Raw genomic sequence first — 23775 nt, forward strand, 5'->3', positions numbered from 1 at the left:
AGTAACTGCATGAGTAAAGTGACAATAAAGGTGAGAATTTCTCTGTACAATTGATTAAGAGCCTATACTGAATGGAAAGGCAAGTGAAATTAAGTCACAAAGTGCAGACAGGCTGAAACCTAGGGAAAATTCAGGACTGGAGGTCCTAATGAGGTAAGGAAGAAACTCACTAAGAGCACACCAGGAGGTACAGATAGGCAGGTGTGGTCAAAGACAGCTATTTTAGAATTCATAATTTGGGAGTTACAGCAGTTTGAAGACATATACATGGGTTGGATGGATGAAATGATGGATAACCAGAGAAATATGGATAGATATTTGTCCATTTCTACTAAGTTGTCAAATTTTGGACATAAATTTGCACAGAATATTCTCTTATGCTTTTAATATCTGTGGATTCTAAAATTATAACACCTCTCTTCCATATGCCATAACACTGATGTGTGTGTGTGTGTGTGTTGATCAGCCTAGCTTCATGTTTACAAACTTCATTGGTCTTTTCAAAGAACCAACTTTGGCTTTGTTAAATTTCTCTATTGCATGTTTTTTCTCTATTTCATCAATATCTGCTTTTATCTTTATTATTTCCTTCCACCTACTTTGTGTTTATTTTGCCTTTTTTATTCATTAGCTTCTTAAAGTTTAAAAGTTTTTAAATTTTAGAGCTTTCTTCTTTTGTAATATAAACAGGTAAAGCTATGTGTTTTCCTCTAAGGACTGTTTTGGCTGCATCATAAAATTTTGAAATATTGTGTTTTCATCATCACTCAGTTCAAAATATTTTCTAATTTCTCCTATGTTTTTTTGATGCATGAATTATTTAGAACCATGTTATTTGATTTCTAAAAGGTTGAGATTTTCCTAAAAATATTATTGTCATTAATTCCTAACTTGATTCTGTTATAATCAAGAATGTATTCTGTATGACTTCAATCCTCTTAAATTTAAATTTATTGTGACTTGTCTTATGACTCAGAATATAGTCCAGCTTTATGAATGCATCATGTAAGTATAATGTTCTATTAATATCCATTAGGTCAGGACAGTTGAGGGTTATTAAGGTCAACAATATCTTTACTGATTGTCTGTGTGGATGTTCATCCTATCAATGCTAGGAGGATGTTAAAATAATCCATTACAATTATAGAATTGTCTATTTCTCCTTTTAATTTTGACAATGTTTATTGAAATTAAGAACAATCTGACCATAACCAGAGGGGAGGTGGGAAGGGATAATGTGGAGAAGTGGGTAAGGGTGTCCAGGAACAACTATAAAAGACACATGGACAAAACCAAGGAGGGGTGGAAGCAGGGGAGGGAGATCAGAATGGCGGGAGTACGGAAGGGGAGTAGCAGGAGGTAAATGCAGACAACTGTAATTGAACACAATAAAATAATTTTTTTTAAGAAATTGACAATGTTTAGATTTTGTATTTTGAGGCCCTGTTATTTGGTACATTCATATTTATGACTATGTCTTCCTGACTGTAGCCCTTTTACCATAATGGAAACCCCTCTAATCTCTGTTAATACTATTTACCCTGATATCTATATTATCTGACTTGAACACAGCCATGCCAATCTTTTTATGCTTATGCTTATTGTTTGTATCATTTATGTTTTTCCATTCATTCACTCTCAATCTAACTGCTTCTTTAAGTGCATCTCTTATAAATAGCATATAGTCAGGTCTTGCTATTATTCATGCTGATCATCTCTATCTCTTAGTTGGAGTGTTTAGTCTATTAAAATTTCATGTAGCACAAATGTAAATAAAAATAAAACTGGAATTTAAGAGGATAATGCTTTCAGCTGACCTATAATCTACACCTGTATTATGCAGTACTAATATTCTGCAGTATGTATAGTCTATATAGTTAGTAGTTGCTCAACAAAATAATTTTTGAAAAACATTGGTCCATAACTAACCAAATCCCCACGTGAACTTTCCGACTGCTAAATAAAAGAATGTTATGCACAGTATAGTAGTTCCATCTAATAATATGTAAAATTCCTGGAATATAGGATGTCTAAGTCTTAGTTCAAAAGATTTTGACATTTCAGACTTTGAAAATAATGTTGGAACAGCAATTCTAGTGTCCTTCCCCTAAAAAATTATTAACTACAAGAAAATGACTGGACATGAGCAAGGTGACATGCACACTGAGGTAAAAATCACAGTCTTTGCCCTGACCGGTGTGGCTCAGTGGGTTGAGCTTCGTCCCACACGCCAAAAGGTCCCCAATTCCATTCCCAGTCAGGGCACATTTTATTTTCAGTCCATCCCTCTGTATTTTGTTCCCTTGTCCCCTTTATCCTTCCTTCTTTGGGTCATTTGGATATTTTTTAGAATTTCATTTGGGTTTATCTATTATCCATTTCTTATTGGTTGCTCATGGAATTAAAATATGCATACTAAATATGTATCCTTGCAACTATATAGGGAGTTCATTTACTCCCCTGTATTTCTCTACACTAGTTGTTCTATGAAATACATAGAATATGTGTATTATAAACCCCACAAGACAATGTTATAATTTGTGCTTTTAAAATTATATGTATTTTTTTGCCCTGACTGGTATGGCTCAGTGGATTGGGCATCGCCCTGAAAACTGAAAGGTCACTGGTTCAATTCCTAGTAGGGGCACATGGCTGCGTTGTGGGCCAGGTCCCCTGTTGGAGGTGTGAGAGAGGCAACGATCAATGTTTCTCTTGCATATCGATGTTTCTCTCCCTCTCTTCCTCCTTCCCTTCCCCTCTCTCTAAAAATAAAATATATATTAAAATATATACATATTTAAAAATAAAATAAAATAAAAAATATATGTAGTTTTGCCCTAACTGGGTCACTCTGTTGGATCACCATCCCATGCACTGAAAAGTTGCCGGTTAGATTCCAGTCAGGGCACATACCTAGGTTGTGGGTGGGTCCCCAGGTGGAGGCAACCCATGAATGTTTCTCTCCCACAAAGATGTTTTTCTTTCTGTCTCTCTCTCTCTTCCCCCCCACCAATAAATAAAAAAGCATATCTTCAGGTGAGGATTAAAATTTTTCTTAATTATATGTATTTTTTAATTAAGAGAAATAAAATAGTATTTTCTATTTACCTTGATATTTGGCATTTTGATGCTCTTTATTCAAATTCACCACCACATTTCTCTAACTGCACAAAGATTACCGAAGTACACCATTTGGCCCTCACCAGGCAGGAACACACAAATTACACACTAAAATTGCCCCTGATCTTTTCTCTTAAGATCATGGAAGTTAAATCAATACCACTTGATACCAGTGTGACTGTAAAAAAACCCATCAATTCAGGCACTGGAGTTGGGTGATAATATTGGTGATAAGGTAAATTGGTTATAAGATCATTCATAATATACTTACATTGATTTTCAGATTTAAACTAAAATGAAAACATTAAATATTAAAATTTTTGTTCAAAACTCTCACATCGAAGTATGAAAATTTATTCAATAATGAATAAAAATGTCAGGGAATATTTTCAACTCATTTTTAAAAGTGTCTGAATCTATATTTTTGAAATAAACACAGGATGTTAAATAAGGCATAAGTATATGATTGAAATAAAAACTGAAAAGCATCTGTCTCTTTCCTTTTAAGTAAAAGAGGGATGTGGGAATATCTAGAAAGTTACAGAATCCGTGAGAATTGAAAATTAAGCTAACTTGTAGAAAATGTCCAATATTCATTCAGGGAACATTTACCAAGCTTCAGTCTGTGCCAGACACTGAGCTAAAACCCAGAGATTTATACTATGTTCAAGATACAATCCTGTAGGGAAGACAAACAGAAGCCTCAATTATGATTATGAGTGAACTAAGAAAGTTTCCTGGAGGAGATAACCTATGAACTGGGTTTTAGAGAAAGAGCAGGATTAGTCTTTTGTGCCCAAGTTTTTTTTTTGTTTTTTTTTTTTTGGTTGTTGTTACTGGTGGGTGGGCAAAGAGAGGAAAGGAAAAAGAGGCTTTCCTGGTTGGAAATACCATGACAAAAACAATAATCCTAAAGGGTCATGGTCCGCTCAGATAATTACAGGTGTGGACAAATGGTTTAAGCTAGAACTATCACAAGGACGTCGGTATGGGGATCCATCCCTCTGATGTTATATTAAGGAGGCTGACCTGTACTATCTTGAAGAAGTAGGAAATCACTAAGGGATTTTAAGCAGGAGGGGAATATGGTTTACCCAACTCTTTCTTTCTTGCCTGCCTCTACTGCAGATGCTTAGAAAAATAAAGCTCGATTAGAAAAATAAAGCTCGTATCCCAAGCTTCATTCAGTGTGAGAGATGGCCTCGTGACACCGTTCTGACCTGGCAAGGGTAAGAAGAAATCTAACTGGAAAGGCTTCTAGCAAAGGTTTTGATTTCCTGACGAATATCCTTCCTTGGCTTGCTTGCTCCTTCCCCTCCTTCCATCCTTGAACTTGGGCATGATGTCTGGCGCTGTGCTGGCCACCCTGCAAGCCTGAGGGAAAGGCCAGGATTATCCCAAATACACTAGCAATGGCACACGGAGTGGCTCAAGCAAGGCCAGCAGCATCTCTAGACTTCTGGCTGCAAGAGAATGTAAATCCCTGTTTATTAATAACCCATTTTATGTGTGAGTTTAGTTGAATCTATGTCTCCAGAAGTGATAAAAGTTTTAACAATTAATTTATATTTCCGAATGTAAAATTAGTGTGCATGAATTGAGGATGGGGAAGCAAGATTTGTCTGGAGTTTTATTATAGAGTTTGAGCCAATATAACCACAATGGGGACAATAAGGCAGGCAGACCCCAGAGATACTGCATAGTTTAAAGACAAACAGGGCAGGGTGGATAAGAAAGTTGTCTGTCATAGCTTTCAGATTTCTAGTTTGAGCAACTGTAGAAGGTAGAAGGGGTAGTACTGTTCTCCAAAACAGAGGCAGATAGGGTGAGGGACTGATGAGCTCAGCATTTAGTTTGAGGCACCCATGGAATATCATGTGAAAATGAAGGGAAAGCAATTGACTCTCTGTGTCTGAAGGTCAAGATGAAGTCTGAATTTGGGATAGATTTCAGAGTAATCATTGTATGGAGGTAACTTAAAACAGTGAGCATGATGCGATTGCACAAGTAACATTTGAAAAGGGTGAGCAAGAATGAAACCCAACAAACAAATCTATTAAAAGAAAAAATAATTTGTGGTTTCTTAGGGTTGGTGGGTGAAGGTGGGAGGGAAGTGGGGAGTGACCGATATGGGGTTTCTTTTGGTGGGTAATGAGAATGTTCTAAGATTAAATTGTGTGATGGTGGCACAACCCTGGGAATACAGGAAAAACTACTGAGTTGTATATTTTAAATGGATGGACTATATAGTAGGTGACTGTATCTTAATAAAGCTGTTTTAAAAACTTAGGCCCAAGGCAGTACCTTGGGAATATCAACATATAAGTGGAAGACCCGGTACAGGAACAGAGGGAGCCATGGCCAGAAAAGGGAAGGGGTGGAACGTGGAATAAAGAAAGTATTGCCCATGGACATGAACTGTGGGGGGAGGGATGCTGGAGGATGAGGGGGTTGGTGCAGGGAGGAGGAGGATAGAAGGGGAAGAAATTGGGACAACTATAATAGCATAATCAATAAAATATACTTCAAAAAAAGACAATGTTTAATAAATGTCAACATCTATCAAACACAAGAAAAAAAGAAAGCATTGCCCGAAAATCTGGAAGAGTTTCAAGAAGCAAATAGTTTCCATCAGTGTCAAATATAAGATAGGTCAATTATGGTAAAGACTGAAATATAGGGTACAGCAAAAGTAGGTTTACAGTGAGTATGCAAAACAGTTTATTCTCATATTATTATTTATTAATTATTGCATTATTTTCCATATGAACAACTGTAAACCCACGTTTGCCCCATCCTGTATTTGATTTAACAATTCAGAAATCACGGGGGAGTTTAAGTGACTTTAAATGGTAGCTGCATTGCAAGCCAGATTATACTATGTTGAGGGATGAACGAGAGGTGAGGAACAGGAGGTGAAAAATAAAGAGCCTTTTTCAGGAAACTTCTCTTGCCAAGAGAAGAACTGGTGGTATAGAGAAGAGGAGGTAAGGAATAATGGGACAGCCCCCAAAAGATTTTTTAAAAAAAGGAATTCACAACATAAGCATAAAATCAGCATGGAGAACAGACGAATTTTCTCTTGGACTAGGAGGGAAGCTTGAGATGTTCACTTAACTTACAGGGACAAAAAGTTTAAGGTGCTATTACTTGAGGGCACTGATGGTTCTCTGTGAGTTAAGGGACAAAGGTCACAGGCTGAGAATGAAGTAGGCCTGAGGATTTGAGGGGGGTGTAAAAGGAAGGAATTTTCAAGGAAGAAGTTTAAATATAAACACACACATTTCAAATACTTTATAAAAACGTAATGTGTTTCAGAGTGGATAAAAATGGCCTTGTACATAATGAATTACCTGCAAATGTATTATACTTTGCATGGGGATTTGTAATGAACACTGAACACATGAGCAGTGTGTCAAAATCCCTGCACATATGGTGTCCGCAGTCAAAATATAACCCAGTGATGCCTGAGCATTGGACCCCAAAACCTGGTGCCCTGCAGAAGTGTAGCTTCAGAGGGACCAGAAAAGCCCACGATCAGTCATTTTCCCAGGCCCTCACAGCAGAAGCCAGGACTCCTCATTTTCCTTCAGGGTGAAAAGAAGTGATGAGGCCGTTTTGCTAGTGCCCGAAAAAAAATAAAAAGGCAATTTTTGTTTCTCTTGAAAGGGCTCCTAGTAGGTAGCCTCCTAAGGGGTTCAAATAAAATAATGTTATGTCAAAGGCTTTTGTCAACTGACAAGTAGTATACCAAGAATATTTTTATTGTAGTCAGAACCTACTTGTATTTCCAGCTCTATATTCCTTTATGCAGTATCGAGGACCCATCATCCTAATCCTATTGGTGTATTCTGAGCTCTGCAAACAGGTGTGCCTTCCTAAATCTTTGCCTATTTTCACACCATTCTGCTGGACTGGGGAAGTGCTCTCATTCTCTCTCTGTGTAGCTGTGTATTACTCAACCCCATGCTTCAGCATAAACATCACCTCCTCTTGGAGGCCTTTGCTGATCACCCCAGCTAGAAGCAATCATTTCATCAGAACTATTCCAGCCATTCCTATTCTATTCATAATTTGTTACTTGGTACTTAAGCTAATTATATTTTTATCTTTGCCTCCCTTAAGCCCCCTGAAGGCAGGAATCGTGTTTTACATAATGCCTTTTTATCATGATGCTTTACACATACCAGAAACATGGCCCACTGCTTCTGGAAGGTGCTTCAAAGATCATCTTCATGGTACCAGTAAGAACCACAAACATAAGTCTTGGAGACACTGAGAGACTTGACCACAGTTAGAGAAAGATCACACAGCTCGTTAATAGCAGAGTTGGAACTCAAAATCAGGATTTTGGAACTTTATTCCTGTATTCCTTTCATTAGACCGATACTTGTCATTGTTAGCCTGGTGTTGTTTTGTAATCCAAATCTTACAAAGAGTCATTCCTGAACCTTGAGGTTAGACATAGAGTCAAACTTCTCTGGAAAAGTTTTTCTTCAGCTTCATCTAGCATGTGTTTAATTAGTTCAAATGCATGAAAAAAAGAAGTGTTTTTCCCCCTCCTTTATTTTTTTCCCTTTCAGCGTTTTGTTTTGTCACCGTGTGGCTGAAGGGTAAACTATACAGTAGCGGCCACTCTGGTGATAGGCCTCTCTGAATAAGGTGAGTTTTGCACAGCGTGCCGGCTGCACTGACATAGTGCCTCAGCCTCTGCCGCTCTCGTCACATTTGTGACTCAGAGTTGGAAACGGCACAGCAGTTCAGTTACTGTAACAGAAGAAGCCAGTAACTATAAAATTTCAGCACTGATATTGGGAGTGACCTAGAACTAATTGTCAAGGGCAGGGTCTATAACTCAGACCCTTTGTTAGCCCTGTATCTAACATCGAACCTCGTACACAATAAAAAAAAAAGCGTTGTTGTTTTTTTTTAATAATTGTGCGATGCTAAGTGAACACTATATCGTGTGCTCAGTTCAAATTAAGGCTGATTTAATTAGTAAAAATTAATTTAGACCTGGAATTTAACTCTAGACAAAGACTTTTATTTGTAAAGATAAACTAATTGTAAAAGATAACTAAATAATAAACTATCATTTTTTCTAATCCACTAAGTTGGGTGATTCTGAATGAAAGATGTAAATGTAATGTGAAGCTGTGAAACGTGGTTATTTTACTGACCATTCTTCCATGGTTTGGTACAGGGTCACTCTGGGAATATAACGAGGCCACGTGGGTTTGTGTGGGCCATCCTTTCACTTAGGATAACTTGAATAACCACTGGAAAAACCTAAAGGACTTGCCTGTTTAGCTTTTAAGAAATGTCCACTAAAAATTCACTCAGGTTAGCTTCTCTCTTTCATTGAGAATTTCGAGCATATTATTATTTTCTCAGCTGTGACACAGTAGCAGGCAAAATGTAGCAGGGCGTGCTTGTCTTCCTCAGTCCTTATCTTGCTATGTGACTATTCAGGAATTGCTTAACTTGAGTTAACTTGTTCGGTTCCTTTACCTGAAATGGGAAGTGCACATATTTTCTCAAATCCTGATGGACATAAACATACTCTTTCCCCTCCTTTGGTCAAACAAGGCTCCCCTTATTCCACTGAGCTGATGAATGGGGATCATTTACCACTGTTCACTCTGGGTATTCTCAAAGGGCAGTATAATTGTCTTTAGCCTACTGAAGTACTCCCAGGGCTCCTTCTTGCAACCTAATGGTACCTCAATTACCCATATCACTTTCTGAAATTTCCTGAAAATCAAGATCGTCACTGCCTGATTTTCACCACAGGAATCTAGGGGAACAGTTAATCATTGTATAAAGTCATAGCGTAAAACTTTATACATCTTCAGGAGAAGTGCACGTCTTAGGTACAGAATGAGCATTTGGGTTGGAGACTGTGTCCTACATCAATGTGAAATCACTTCTCTTCATTAGCAATTTAGAAGTTAATTAATTAATTTGCTGTATACATTCTTTGCATACACAAAACACTTGTTTCTATTTATCTAACTGGCTTTTTTATCTGTCAGTGAATTGAGGTTATATTGTTCAGCCCTTGCCGGATGGATTAATAATTTCACATTCTCATATCTTAAGTATTAAAATTTAGAGGATTAATAAAAACCTAGTAAAGACAAGTTTGCACGTAAGTGAAAATAGAAAGACTTGGCGGTGGTTATGGTTCCAAAACATCTTATCAACATCTTTACTATTTATTTCTAGCTTTAGGAGGAAGAAATGAAGTTGGAGAAATGTATTTATTATATATTCTCAGTGACGAGAAAAAAGCTGGAGCTCCTCAGATGAGAGATGCGGCTTCCTTCCCTGCTGCAGAACTTCCCCAAAGCAAACTGGGTCCAATGCCATGGTCTTCCTCCCTGGAGAAGTATTTCTCTATCTGGGAAGGAACATCCTAAAATTCCCTGCCTAGCTGCAATCCTTGCTAGGCAGCAGAATCCTTGTGGGTAGCAGAAGCAATATCCTCTCCCAAGTAAAGCAGCAAAGTGCTAACTGAACTTCTTCCATGTGTTGAAGGGCTTTCCCAAAGCTCCTCCAGATTTCAAAATGAGTCAGCAGATCCTACATTCATTTTTCTTATTTGAACACGATGGAAATGCTGAGCATGAATTACCTACTCACTAAGATTGGAATGAGGAACCACAAGGCGCTGACTTCTTAATTCAATATGATTATGACGTGTCAGAAAATGAAAACCGTTTGATAGTCTGTAGCAGCTACTGCTAAAACTCAAGAATATCCATTATGCCACTCAAACTCTAAGTTTTTAATATACTGGAATACAAAAAATTCGGAGGTATTTCTCAAGGAGAAATACTACAGGAAATGACATTTTGGAAGAAAGGGAGAAGAAGAAAACATTCCCTATATTACCCTTAAGGGAAAATGTTTTATTTGTGGTCAACATAAAACAGTGATGAAATATGACATTCTCACGCAACACAGTCTCAGGATTTCCACTTATAAAATAACATTTTTCAGTTGTTTATTGAAGGAGCTTGGTACACAAAGGAACACAGGTAGCCCATCAACAAATTAAGCTAATTTTGCACTTGATATTCTGAGATAAATAATTTGGCCAAATCCATTTTGTTATAATCAGTGACTTACATTTTTAATACAAACTCCAGGGCAACTATTAACAGCCTAGAAAGATAAGAGTAGAGATTCAGCCAGTGTTGAATTCTGAGCAACGTGCTGAGAATGTGCATTTTTCTTTTCTGCCCAAATCTGAGTTCTATTTGCCCAGTTATGGGAACTGGCACCCACTGAAGAATTTTCTTCATTCATTCAGTAAGTATTTATTAAGAACCCACTTTCCCAGGCAGTGGGGATACCCCTTAAATGAGAGAGATGGTCCATGCCCTCAAGGAGCTCACAGTCTAGCAGATGAGGCAAATATGAAGTCAAACAGGATGTCAAACTGCACCAGCATCCTTGTGAAATGAGCTAAGGCATTAAACAGCTGCTCCCAGCATTGCTACCCAAATGCAAGCTCGGGAGAAGTGCTTAACTGAGAGATAAGTAAACAAGACATAGTCCTATCTCATTTTTTTCTGTCTGTGCTTTATCTGAAACACCTGATGGCAAATAAAATAATGTGTAACAGGATTATTATTCTGGTTCTACCACGTATGTGTACGGAACTGATAATCTCTTTCTAAAATCAAAATCCTGAACTTTGATGTTTGCACCCTGGCCATTATTTTTGTCATGTTTATGTAGGTGAATCCAGTAAATAAGTTAGATATTCAAAAAGTGTGGCTTCGTGATAGACACAGTTGGTGTTGTTTCCCATAGATTTGAATTAATTAATTTAATAAAGACTTAAAAATTTGCAAACAAATTTTTATTTTTACATTTTTAATTTGCTTTTACAAAATGTAATAATATCTACTCAGTACTGAATGCCTACTATGAACTAAATGGGGTTTTTAACATAATTACTTGTAAACCTGAAATCAATTTCCCCCTTACAACCCTGCCAGTACAATTAGTCCTATTTTACAGATGAGAAAACTGAGGTGCTGACTAGAGAGTTTCCCAGCACCACACAGCTGGTGAGAGTAAAGCCAGGACTGGACCGGTTATCTGACTGGTTAATTTATTCTCTTAAGTATCCTAAACTGTGCACAGAGTTCTCACTCTCCAGGGCTACATGTAGTAGAATTATTCACTGTGCAACATTAGAAGGCTGTTATGATAATGCAGTTAGAGCTTTCCAGCAACCAGAGCCCAATAAAATATCTGATTAACTAGTGAAATGAAATGTAAAATAACTTCTCAGATGAATGGCACGTAAATGGAGAGTGTCTAACTATGACGTCTGCTAACACGAGGAAACCACAACGAGCATTGGTACCACTAACTTCCGAGCCTGCCTGTGTGAAACTCTCCTTAAAACACGGAAAAATATCTCATACTAAGTGGGGTTGGCCTGGAAACTCATAAAGAAATACTCAGTGGGGGAGAGCTCATGTTTTGGTTTTACTTTGTTCTCTCTTCAGGGGAGCTGGTGCTCCAGCAGTCCCACCTGCTCACTGGAGGAATGGTCCACACTCTGAGTAGAGGCTTGCACACACAATCAGATAAAGCTCGATCGCTACCACCATCACTTCGCAAACATCATCAGATGGCCCCCATAAAACACGGAGAGCTGTATCAGTGAACAGTAACAACGTAAACGTGAAAGTCCACAACGAAATGCATGTGGATCAACTTGCTCTGCTCTAACTTCTAAAAAGCTCTGCTGCTGGATTTTCCGAGTGACCAACCCCAGCAGACAACACCCAGAAAGCTTCCACAGGCAAATTACAGATTTAAACGAAGCTGAGATCCACCCCAGGCTAAGTTTTCTAAGGTCTGCAGTGCATTTAGAGGCTGTCTTTCCCCCTCTTACAGCGGCTCCCCTACACAAGAAATCTGCTGAAACTGTTCCTCGGGCACTAGTTCGGTTGGGGGCAGCATGCTTGCCATGCAAAGCCCTACTGGTTTCTTAACAGTATGATTAACATTGGTACTCAGGAAAGAGAACTTCTTCTGACCTTGAGCGTGCGCGCTAAATAAATTACCTCAGAGCGAAAGTGGTGAGATCTCATAACAGCATCTGGGGAGAAAAAGAGAAAAACGAGACTTCATTGAACTCCCTGTTCTTTACCTGCCGAATAACTGATGCCTTACCTGTTAGGTAAGGGGTGAGGGATCAGGAAGGCATATTCCAGACGCCTCGAATTCAGTGGGGACATCCTGTAGGGCGGGGAGGTTACTAGGCCATCGGTCTCTAGATGATTTCAACACGAGAAGTTTTAGGAAAAGTTCTGGGGGAGTTGGAGAGCCCCTAACTCTCCAGGAAGAAAGTCAGCAATGGATAGGTGAAGGAAGACTTCGGGCTCCGCTCCAATTACCCTTAGGGGCTTTAGCAAACTGACACTAAGAATTTGCGTCCGCGCCTCTTAAAATCGCTGTGTTTATCCCCCAACCCGGGAGACTGGAGGAAGGAGGTGAGGGGAAAAGGCGAGGGACGTTAAACCCACAAGCGTACTAAGCCTGGGGAGTGGGCAATGATGGAGACAGGGCGCAGCGCAAAAGGGAGCGAGCTGAGCTTCACTCTCCAAATCGGCTTAAACGTTCCTCCTAGCCCGAAGAAACCCGTCGCGGCGTGTCTCACCTCGGCTCCTTGAACGACCCGAAAAGACCGATTTCATCGGATGCCTCCCTTTCTGGAGCTTGCGATGCCAGCAGCAGAAGAAGACGATGGTGGCAATAGTGCCCAGCAGAAGCAACAAGAGGAAGAGGGCACATTGGATGCTGTAGGGTCTCAGCAAGACCAGGAAAGCCGCGGCGATCATGGTGCTGGCGAGGCGGGGACAGCTTGGCGGCGGGGATGGAGGGCGGCGGCACAGGCACCAGCGCGGGGCGCACACAGAAGCGGCGGGCACGGGCGAGCGCGGATCAGCGCGTCATGCCCGGCGCACGCGGCCCTGCGCCCAGCCCAATGGCTGCGCACCCCCCGCCAACAGCACTAAGCGAGTGATCCAGGGCTGCGGACAGCGCTTGCCATGACTCAGCAGACGGCGACGAGGCAGGGATTTGGCGGCCGGGAGCCTCTCTCCTCCCTCCCCAGGCTCCCCCGCCGCCGTCCATGCGCAGCCCCCGGGCGCAGCCCCGCCGGGGACGCGGCGGGCGGGGAGGAGCTGCACTGCCGCCGGGGCCACCCCGGCTCTGAGCATCCTCTCGCGGCCGCGGGCGGCCTCGGCATCCGGAAGACGGGCGCACGTGGGTTGGGGCGGGGCGCGGCGCTAGGGCTGCAGCCTCGGTGGCCCGCGGGGGGCGGGAATGGGGCGCCGCGGCGGGGGCTCGCCTGATGACATCACAGCCGGGCTGCGGCAGCGCGGGCGCGCGGACATGGCTGCAGCGGCTGTGGCAGCGGCCGCGGGCTACGCTCGGGCCTGAGCGCCCAGCGCCCTCCTGCGGGGCCGCCTGCCAGTCCGCTCCGTCCGAGGGTACGCCAGCCGGGTGCCTCTAGGCACCCCGACGCTTGGGGCTTCCACCTATCCAGCTTCCCTTGGCCGAGTTTCAGGGGAGCCCGGCGTCAGGGGGCGCCAAGGAGCCAGGGGGAAAACCGTAAGGCGCTGAGCTACCCCCAACCTCCCACCTCCCCGCGCCCCGCCCTGAGGTTGGGGCTTTGGAAGATGCAGCCGGGTGAGCTATTGCTTGCGGGGGGGTTCCTCGCACGCTGAAAAGTGAACACCGGGAAGGGCCTTCCCTGGGAATTGGGGTCCTCCAGGAACGGGAGGCCCACCCGTCTCCAAGCCCATGTAACTGGGAGCGCTCCCCAGTAGAACGCTCCGGTCTGCAGACGTGAACCGTGCCACCCCAAACTTGGTGCAATTCCGTAGCCGAGACGGGGCACTTTAGATCTCTTATAGCTATGCGTTTACTGTAAAATCTGACTCATTTTAGTGCATTTGCAAGGGAGGGGCAATTTCAGATTTAGAGAACTGGCAAATGAAGGAAATTGGGATTGGCCGGTAAATATTTGGAGGAGAAATTTTTTAAAGAATGGGAGGCAATAATGATCTGTCACACAAAATGCACATGTTCCTCTTCTGTCCCTCTTGCCCCTTCTCATTTCTTCATAACCAGCTAAAAGTATTTTGATGGCTGGAAGATTTTTCAGTAGTCGCTGGTTCAATGCCAACGCGGAAGGTATGGCGGGTGCGCTGCAGTGCGCCGTTCTCTGGACGGCCTTTGCCACCTGGCCAGGACGCCGCCGCTGCTGCCGCAGTCTGCGGCATCTTGCAGCCTCGACCCGCCGGCCAGGTGCGGTACCGCGTTGTGCTCCTCCAAAGGCAATGCTATGTGGAGCTGTTTTTTGTTTGTTTTGTTTTGTTTTATTTACTTGTATAAGGAAACTGCAGTAATAATGGCAAGGTAGCCCATTACTGCACTTGTGAATTCTAATCATTACGGAGGTGGACTCTTTGGAATATTTGAGAAACAAGAAATTGTGTCATAAAAAAGTAATTTGTAAAATTCTGAAAAGCAAGAATCCATGACAATATTTAAGTTTTGTTATGTGCTTGAAGGATTTCAGTATTGATGGTGTTTTCTTACTGTACCAAATCAATTGTGCATCTCTGCTTAAAAGCTTAACCATTGATGTTCTTAAGCCCTTTAACATATTACCATGTGTAAGCAGTAAAGGAAACTCAAAAATGCATTATCTAATGCACTTCTTAAATGCCAGATACATACGTATGGGAAACAATGGATTATTTTCTTACTTACAACTTTATAAAACAAAATAAACATTCAAGTTGTTGATATGCTACATCTCATTCAGTTATGACTTGAAGATGGAAGGATCTCGCTTGCAGATGCTATATAAGGTGGGAATGTTGAATGTCAGAGTGTAGATTGCACTCCAAGGCAGGAGAGGCTTCATAGGTCCCTGGCACTTGGGCTGACAGGTAGCACTGTATCGCGTGCATTTTGCTTAGCAGCTTCCCGACACTGCAGCCCACTGCGGTGAGAGAGTGCATTCCTGTCCGTAGTGCAGGGACTATTGAAGAGAATCCTGAGAGCCTGCAATGTGTGGCACAGTGGGAAAGGAAGGATTCTTTACCGCATCGACTCACAGTGGCCTAGTGGAGTAATTTAAAACAACAACAAAACTGAATGAACCTTCTGCAAACACTGGGAGGAATAACTAAGAGTATAGACGAGATGGGGCGCGTTCAGGGTGGTATGGCCGTAGACTAAGAATTTAAGAAGGTCATTTTACTTTATGCTTCATTAACTAAAATTTGTGAGTGAGCAAAAATGGCCTAAATATGCTTGAGACATGTCTTAAGACCACGAACACAGCATGGTAACCAGTTTGCCCCAAACTCTGCACTTTTAACAACAAAAAGCAACTAAATAGCAATTACGGTTTTCTGAGCTATTACTTCAGCACAATTGTTATCATCCTGAGTCTTGCTGCAGCCATTTATAAGTTTCAAGTGCACACAAGAACATCATTTATCTCTTTTGGCAGGCAAATGCTTAACTGTCATGCAATAGGGTTATAGGTATTTCTTTTTAGATGATTTCATTTCTGTTCTTTCCATCAGTTATCTCAAAGATACCAATAATAAGCAAACCAAATCATTGAAAGAGTTTAGTGTTTAGGTTCTATTGTTATTTTCTGATTTGTTTGTTGCTAATTTATCATTTCCCTCTCCAAATAATGGTATGTTGTTAATTGCTTCTTTCTGTGTGTTTCTGTGATGCCTAATGCATTGTGCAATTCAATAAATATTAAGTCGGCTAATCAATCCTTTTTGGAAGTTAATTTAGTAGAAGTCATACCTTTCTTTCTGCTAGGTTGTCATTTTAAAAGAATAATTGACATTGTATCCAAGTCACAAAAATTTAAAGTTTGGGGGCAAGGATGAGACATCCCAAGAAGTAAAAAAATCAAAGTGGAAAAGTATATATACCTTCTTGACTTTTTATGATGGTGAGGTAGCACAGTCACCCAAGAGAAGACAGTGTGTTGGGGAAAATAATTGAGAGTTTTGTACCAGGTATGCAGAAGGTGGTCCATTATACAACTGTTCTTCCCTTTGGATTCTCAACCAAACTGAGAACACACACAAGGAACCAAAAAGAAATTAAACTATTAACTTCTTGAGAGTAAAGTCAGACTGAAGAAAGTGGCTTAGACCCAAGACCAAAAGGGGGCATCTCATTCCTTTTCCCCTACTCCGCATGCCCTGCCCCCTCAGTCATAGTTGAAGAACCACAGTTGACCCTGTAGCAACTTGGGTTTGAACTGTGAGGTCCGCTTATACATGGATTTTTTTAAGATAAATAAATACTTTAAATACATCTTATCTTCCTTATGATTTTCTTAATAATATTTTCAATTCTCCCCTGAGAAGAATTGAGCTGGTGTGGCTCAATCGTTCAAGTGCCAGCCTATGAACCAAAGGGTCATTGGTTCCATTCCCAGTCAGGGCACATGCCTAGGTTGTGGGCCAGGTCCCCAGTTGGGGGCTCACCAGAGGAAACCACACATTGATGTGTCTCTCCCTCTCTTTCTCCCTCCCTTCCCCTCGGTCTAAATATAAATAAGTAAAAAATAATAATATTTTCATTTCTTTACTATACGAATACAGTATATAATATATAAGGCATACAAAATATGAGTTAATAGACTGTTTATGTTATTGAGTTTCATAGAGTCAACAGTGGGGTACTAGTTCTTCAGTTTGGGGGGGATTCAAAAGTTACACACAGATTTCCAACTGCACAAGGAAGTCAGCACCTTTAGCCCCCATGTTGTTCAAGGGTCAACTATATAGTCTTTCCCAGCAGAAAGGACCCTACCTATGAGACCAGAGGCTAAGATGAGCCTGACACTCTCCAATCCACAAGATCATTCTGCAAGAGTGAGCAAGAGACAGCACCATGTGTGAGAAGGGACCTTTTATACACCAGCCTTGTCCATTAGTAGCTGGCAGGCCCTCCCCAATTTCGCTCATCACCTAGTCATTCCACCTCCCAAAGATAAGAGTAAGGGGCTTTAATAAGATGTCAGAAGTATCTGCAGGGCCTCCCTAGAAGTAGGGAAATGTGGCACAAATATCTAACTTATGGATCAGAAGAAGTTTCCACCCTAAGCTGTGTAATGACCAACTGAGAGAAGGGGAGGAAGTAAAGATAACAAGTTATGAGCTGAGGTGGAGGAAGAGTTTTGAACGGGTAGATGACAAATTGAGTTTTAGACCCACTGAGGTGGAGGTATCAGAAGGACAACCGTGTGAAATTATCCAGCAGGCTCATGGAAATGTGGGTGGAAAGGTCAGAACTAAAGACAGACCGGAGTCATCAATAGAAATTATAGTTGAAGTTATGGAAATGGATTAACTTACCAAGGAAGGGATACCGGAAAGAATTGGAATCAGAATTTTGGAGACTGCTTCCATTTGTGGCCTGGAGAAGGAGAGAAGGAGGCAAAATCGTGGAAGTCAAATGGGGAGTGTTCCAGTTCAGTGGCTAACTAGAACAGTTGCACAGATGGGAGGTTAAGGGGGGTGAGGACTGCAGAGTGGTGACTAGAAGACCTCTGGAAACCTTCCAGAGAACTGATTCACTGTAGTGGGAGAGGCTAAAAGCAGATTAATGGGTAGAAGAGGGGGAGGTAGGTGAAACAGAGAGTTGCTGTCCACAATCTTGGGAGAAATTTAACTCTAAAAAGGATGAGCAGAAATGCAATTACAGCCTGCATAAAGGCTAATAAAAGTCTCTTTTGTCAGAGGGGAGTGCCTGAACAAGTTTCTGGGGGAATGGAACCAGCAGTGGGAGATAAATGGAGAGGTAAAGAGAGAGGAAAAGAGGACATTCTCCTGGGCATTTGTGGTTGAGCTATTTGTTTTAACATACCTTGAGTCCCCAGAACTGGTTCTTTCTGCCCTCAGGGTACTCTTGACTGCAGAGTTAAAACTGACCCTGACTAGTATGATGGATCCCTGCCCATAGTCACTTCTCCACTCACCCTGACTACTACTACTCAGACTAGAAGAATCATTTTGAGGGAAAGATAAGGAATACCTTGGAACGCGGTCCAGATTGCCTGTAAGTTTTTATTACAAACCTATATGGAAGTGAGTAAGTTACCCAATTGGTAATCACTCAAGGATATTACATTGAAATATTACCTCCTTGAAGTTTCATATAGAAATGGTTCCAGCAATAAATTTGAAATAAAGCATACTGATTTGGGGCTGGTAATCTACTTGTTCCTAGATGAAGTTTTTTACTCTCAGAATTAAGTGACATGAAAGAAATTGAAATGAATCAGAAGAAATGTGTTGTGTGGCCTGTTTATTTCCAAATGGTTTTTCATGACATATGCCAACAACAGCATACATGTTCTTGTATTGAAAGGTAAAGAAACCCCATCATTTGGGAGAACCTACCTCATTTAATGTAACCTTGGAGGTGATTTTCAACCACCAGAGTCAGGAGAGCTGTAATGTGGATGGATCACTACTATCTTTTTAAATTTTGAGTTTTTGAAGGAAAAGACAATTGTTATTTATAGTAATTGCAAATACTTTCAGCAAATATTCCCTGGGAAAGTACTTTATATTCATTTTACCATAATAAAATTTTTTTAATAATTTGAAGACATTGTGAGAGAAAGTATTTCAAATGGAATCATGCTAAATTGTTCTTTTAACATTTCAGAAAGTTTAGAGCATAATGTAGGATTTTCGTCCTGTGGGTTGTGGAATCCATGATAATGCTGTGGGGGAAATGTTGTGTGGTTCTTTGTGGCATTCTTGTGTGTGTGTGTGTGTGTGTGTGTGTGTGTTTGAACATTACAGACTTCTCAGAAAAGTCTAAGCTTGAGAGTCTAAAATGTCAATGTAATTGATTTCATCTACCTCATAATGCTTTGCAGAGAGTTTTTGGAAAGTAGTCATTTATTATCCACAAGCAAATAGACTTCATTTATATAGTTTCCACACTGAGTGTGGGATTAGTCATGCAGCAAAATACTGAGTCATTTGGCCAGAAAATTTACTCATAGTTGTATGAGCTGCCAATGGAAAATTTGAGAGCTGTTCATAAATCAAATGATAAAGCTCTTAGAGTTATAAATCACGGAGAGCATTGTTCATTATTATTCAGATAGTGTAAAATATTTCTACCACTTCTAAGAATGGGCAATTTACAAAGCAAGTTTGAAAGCTGAAATTATTGCCTTCTAGATCCCAGATAAGAATTGCCATATTAGTTACAAGCATTTTTACATTCTTACGTGAAAAAAAAAGAAAATAAAAGTAAGACGGAGGGTTAAAGTTCCATAGTAACTATGTTAGAATATGAGATGAATTAAACCTTGACTAACATTTATGAATTAAATTCCACATTGTCTTAATAAAACAACAGCAGTATTTAATAGCTAAATATCATCCATGTCTTACAATAATTTTTGTAGGACTTTGTGTTACATATTTGGTGTTAATAGATTGGTATGCTAATGACTCCACGTGCTGAAAGAATAATGTCGCTAAGAGAGCAGAGGTTCCAAGAGTACCAAGGAGAACAGAATTGCAACAAGTAACTGATGATTAGTAAAATATGTTTCAATAACACATAGTTCCAGAGGTTATTGAAATTATCCAAATGGAATAACATCCTGTGGATCTAGGGACAGAAAGAAAAGTACATCTTAAAAAGTAGCACCAAAATATTTTTTGAAGTAAATCAAGGAAACAAACAGCAAACACTAAATTGAAATATAGTAAAGTTTATATTTCAAAAGAAGAAAGCCAAAAAAACCTAAAGCCTGTTCTTGCTGCTCCTGTTTCTGCTGTAGGAGTTCTTAACCTGGAATTCATGGACAGGTTTCCAGGGACCTGAAATTATACTAAAACGTGGGTCTCTTTTGGAGGGACATGATCCATAGTTTTCATAAGATTTTTAAGTGAGAGAGAGAGAGAGAGACATACATGAGAACCATACAAATCCACAGAGACTCCAAAGCTTCTGCAGTATCAAATCATTCTCTCAGCCCAGCAACATTAGCATCACCTAGGCAGCTCCTCTGAGACTGGGAGAAGGAAGCATCTTGAGCCCTGTCAGTCAAGGATGAGCAGAGGAAACTGTGGACTTTTAACCTGTAAAAGTTCAGGGATATCTCCCAAATGCACAGGAATACTGCCCATCCTAAGACTAACTAGAGACAGTGTGCTGTGACTTCGTCCTCTTGTACCTTTAACCAGATTGGGAGAGAGACAAGTGAATTACTTAAGGTAACTTTCATTGGGATGATGGTCCTTACCCTGCTGGGGAAAACTGTGTTAACTATCTAGGACCATTTCCACAGACTTTGGTCACAAGAAGAAGGACTAGCTTGATTCCCGACCTGCCTTCAGGCCAGTTAAGCATTCCAATTTATATCTAGAAGTTTGAATGCATGAGCGCATTCTGAGCCAAAACACTAGTTCTAAAATGTAGTCTTGAGTTCAGAGTCTATAAGGATCTCCATGGTCTTAAAACTTAACAGAGAGGTAGGAGGGCTTAATATCAGACTCCTGGAAATTACTCCTAGACATCCTGGTGATGTAGCACCTCCTCTTCCTAAACCAACTTGCCCCAAGCCATAGCTTATGAGGCTTTTTAACATTGAGCCTTCTACTGAGACCTGGTAACTGGGGTCCTCAATCCAACCAGGATAATTTCACATATCAAGTGCTCAGCTCCAACTACCCATTTTCTCTAGCTCCCCACACTTGCAATACCTGTGAAACTTGACTCTCCTACCACCAATGTGTTCTCAGGACACAAGGTCCCAATGTCCCATTGCTGTGATCATATTCTGTCACATCATGCGACTGGTTATTTCCTCGTGTGACTTTCACTCCAAGGAGCAGGTCCAGTTTCCAGGGGATCCTGATCTCTCAGTCTGCCTGGTTTTATTTTTGACAAGGTCCGTTCTGACCCTCCAGGCTGTGCAGGGTTTAGTGACACAGTATTCATGCATTCTACCCAGAGACAGGTTTTGAACCAATGCCGTTCCCTAAGTGCCTCAGACCCCTCTGGGTCTAGCGAACACTATTTGCACAAGTTTATGTTGTGGCCATTTGTAGTGATGCAGGAATCCACCTTGAAGGGACACCATAGGACTGTACTGAGTGCACCTGACCCCCTGCCATCTGCTGCACTGTTGCAGCCTGGGTCTCAGTGCCTGGGTTAAGGGCACCACCAGCACCCTGGGAATTGGTTGGCATAATAATTATTCACCTCTCCCCCTCACTCACAGGGTGTCAGACAGCATGCCCTGGGCTTCCTCACTACTGAGTGGCTACCCTGGTGTGGGCAACCGAGTTGTGTTTTTAGTAGTAGCTAACATTATTGAGTATCCACTTTCTGCTAAGCTTCTGCATAATGCTTGCCATACATGTCTCATTTAGTCCTCACAGCAGCCGTGGGTAGCTACTAGTCTTATCCCTGTTTTATAGATGAGGACCTGGGGCCCAAGTAAGAAATTCCCCAGATCACATAGCCAGAAGTAGTGTAAGGACTTTCCAGAACTTCAAAAACTATGCAGTTTCTGTCATGTGTTTTCGCTTGCACTGCATCCCCTCCTCTAAAGGCATTCTTCCCAGTTAGAGTAGCTACTCCTCCTCTCTCCTGACTGTCCTTAGGCTACCCCTACCTGGTGAATGGGGGCCAGCCGATCCACACTCCAGCAGTTATCAGCTGTCTCCTAGCAACAAGTTCTTGTCCTCTCCTTTAGCCTGTGAGGAATTTGCTCAGACCACCTCCTCTAATACCTCAGTCTAACAAGACTGCTTTCATTAAAAAAATTATAGAGCCATTCGTACCATTTCACTGCTCTGTCCCCATCACTGTAACTTGGGTGAATTTGACCCAGCACGTTCAAAAAGCTAAACAAGCTTGGGAGGGCAGGCAGATACCTACTTTGGGAAAAAAGCCTCTATTGGAGACTACCTGGCTATCCTTCATAAAAGGGAGAGCTCTAATAATTTTATATATATATATATATATATATATATATATGTATATATATTTATATATATATATATGTGTGTGTGTGTGTGTGTGTGTGTATTTATTTATTGTTGTTCAATTACAGTTATCCCAATTTTCCCCTGTTGCTGTCCCCTGCCCTGCCCAACCCCTGCTCCCACAGTCAATCCCCCCTGTTGTCCATGTCCATGGGTCATTTATACCTGTTCCTTGAGTAGACCTTTCCCTTTCTTTCCCCCCTTATCTCCCTCCCTCCTCCCCTCTGGCTACTGTCAGTCTGCTCCTTGTTTCCATGTCTCTGGTTCTGTTTTGCTCATTTGTTTTGCTCATTAGGCTCCTCTGGTGTGTGAGAGTGTCTATTACGGCGTCATAGACATCCAGGTTAGTTCACTATGCTTCTTGACGCCACCTCTCTCCAGACAGCAGTTTATAAACCCCCAACCCCTACATGTTTGATCTCAACTTGAAAGAGGGGGATCTGGGTGCATATCAACTCATAATGGGGACCGTTATTACCACCATGTCACAGAGGGGGAAACAGTCACAGAACTGTTACACAGAAAATAAAGGAGAAATGCTACATAGGTAGTACTTACAGTTCTAGGGTTCTGGATCTGGATGCTTTGATTCTGGAGCCTGTGTTTGTCACCACATATATGACCCTGATTCATCACCTAATATATTTGGTAGAGAGTCAGACTGAAAGACTGTCTTGAACTATCTATATAGCAAGACTTGACCTCTACCAAAAAAATAAATACATAGAAGTATTTCAATGAGCTTTCTATCCTTTGGTGGAAGGCCAGCTTCCCCTCTTCGTGAACAGAATGTACACTTGCCTGAAGTTCTGTTTCTCCCTGACTGAGCAACTTCTCTACTCCAGGATATGGGCTCACAATATCATCCCAAAATGCCACTGATGTTGAGTCCCCTGCTCCTTTCAGTCTCTGTCACCCTGAACCTTGAGGTTGGCCTCTAAGCAGTGAGTCCAAAGTAACCTTCCTTGATTTTTTTTAGATTTTATTTATTTTTAGAGAGAGGGGAAGAGAGGGAGAAAGAAGGAGAGAAACATCAATGTGTGGTTGCCTCTCATGCTGCCCCAACTGGGGACCTGGTCTGAAACCCAGGCATGTGCCCTGACTGGGAATCGAACTAGTGTCCCTCTTCCTGGCTTTTATGTAACTTTCTGGGTCTCAGCAATATTAAGTAGATCCAATCCATCTCTTTGGGCTTCCGTCTTTGATTAATATTTGCATTCTCCACCCTTGACTAGCTTCTTAGTTCTAACTTGCCCTATAGCTGCCTATATCCAGGCTTGGCAATTCATGTAACAGAGAGAAAATGGACTCCTACATTCCCTTCCATTTCATTATTCTGTGAGTTTATTGATAGAAAAATACAGTCACTCATAAATATGTACTTACGTATTTTTTTCTTTTTTATCCTCATCTGAGGACGTGCTTATTGATTTTAGAGAAAGGAAAAGGGAGAGAGAGAGGGAGAGAGAAACATTGATGTGATAGAGAAATATCACTGTTAGTTGCTTCTCAACTTGCCCAACCAAGGACAGAACCC

General features: G+C 41.2%; 2 protein-coding genes across 11 annotated transcripts in view; one reads left to right on the forward strand and one right to left on the reverse strand.

The window, feature by feature from the left end:
* Positions 1 to 13311, reverse strand: part of DST (dystonin) — a 422554-nt gene extending 409243 nt beyond the window's left edge. For 3 of the 8 annotated variants that reach the window (XM_053913670.2, XM_053913655.2, XM_053913654.2), the window contains exons 1-2: positions 12812 to 13310; positions 12216 to 12250 (exon numbers count right to left, since the gene is read on the reverse strand). In XM_053913670.2, the coding sequence (XP_053769645.1) occupies positions 12216 to 12250; positions 12812 to 12992 (216 nt within the window). In that variant the 5' untranslated portion in view covers positions 12993 to 13310. Of the gene's footprint in view, positions 1 to 12215; positions 12251 to 12811 lie in introns of all 8 variants that reach the window. The other 5 variants (XM_053913657.2, XM_053913656.2, XM_053913659.2 and 2 more) reach the window with 3 other exon arrangements.
* Positions 13312 to 13548: 237 nt separating this feature from the next.
* Positions 13549 to 23775, forward strand: part of BEND6 (BEN domain containing 6) — a 54824-nt gene continuing 44597 nt past the window's right edge. For all 3 annotated transcript variants that reach the window (XM_024576635.4, XM_024576634.4, XM_045184882.2), the window contains exon 1: positions 13549 to 13845. The gene's annotated coding sequence lies outside the window, so the exon portion shown is untranslated. The remainder of the gene's footprint in view (positions 13846 to 23775) is intronic.

Source organism: Desmodus rotundus, chromosome 11 (assembly GCF_022682495.2).
Source record: "Desmodus rotundus isolate HL8 chromosome 11, HLdesRot8A.1, whole genome shotgun sequence".
NCBI lineage: Eukaryota > Metazoa > Chordata > Mammalia > Chiroptera > Phyllostomidae > Desmodus > Desmodus rotundus.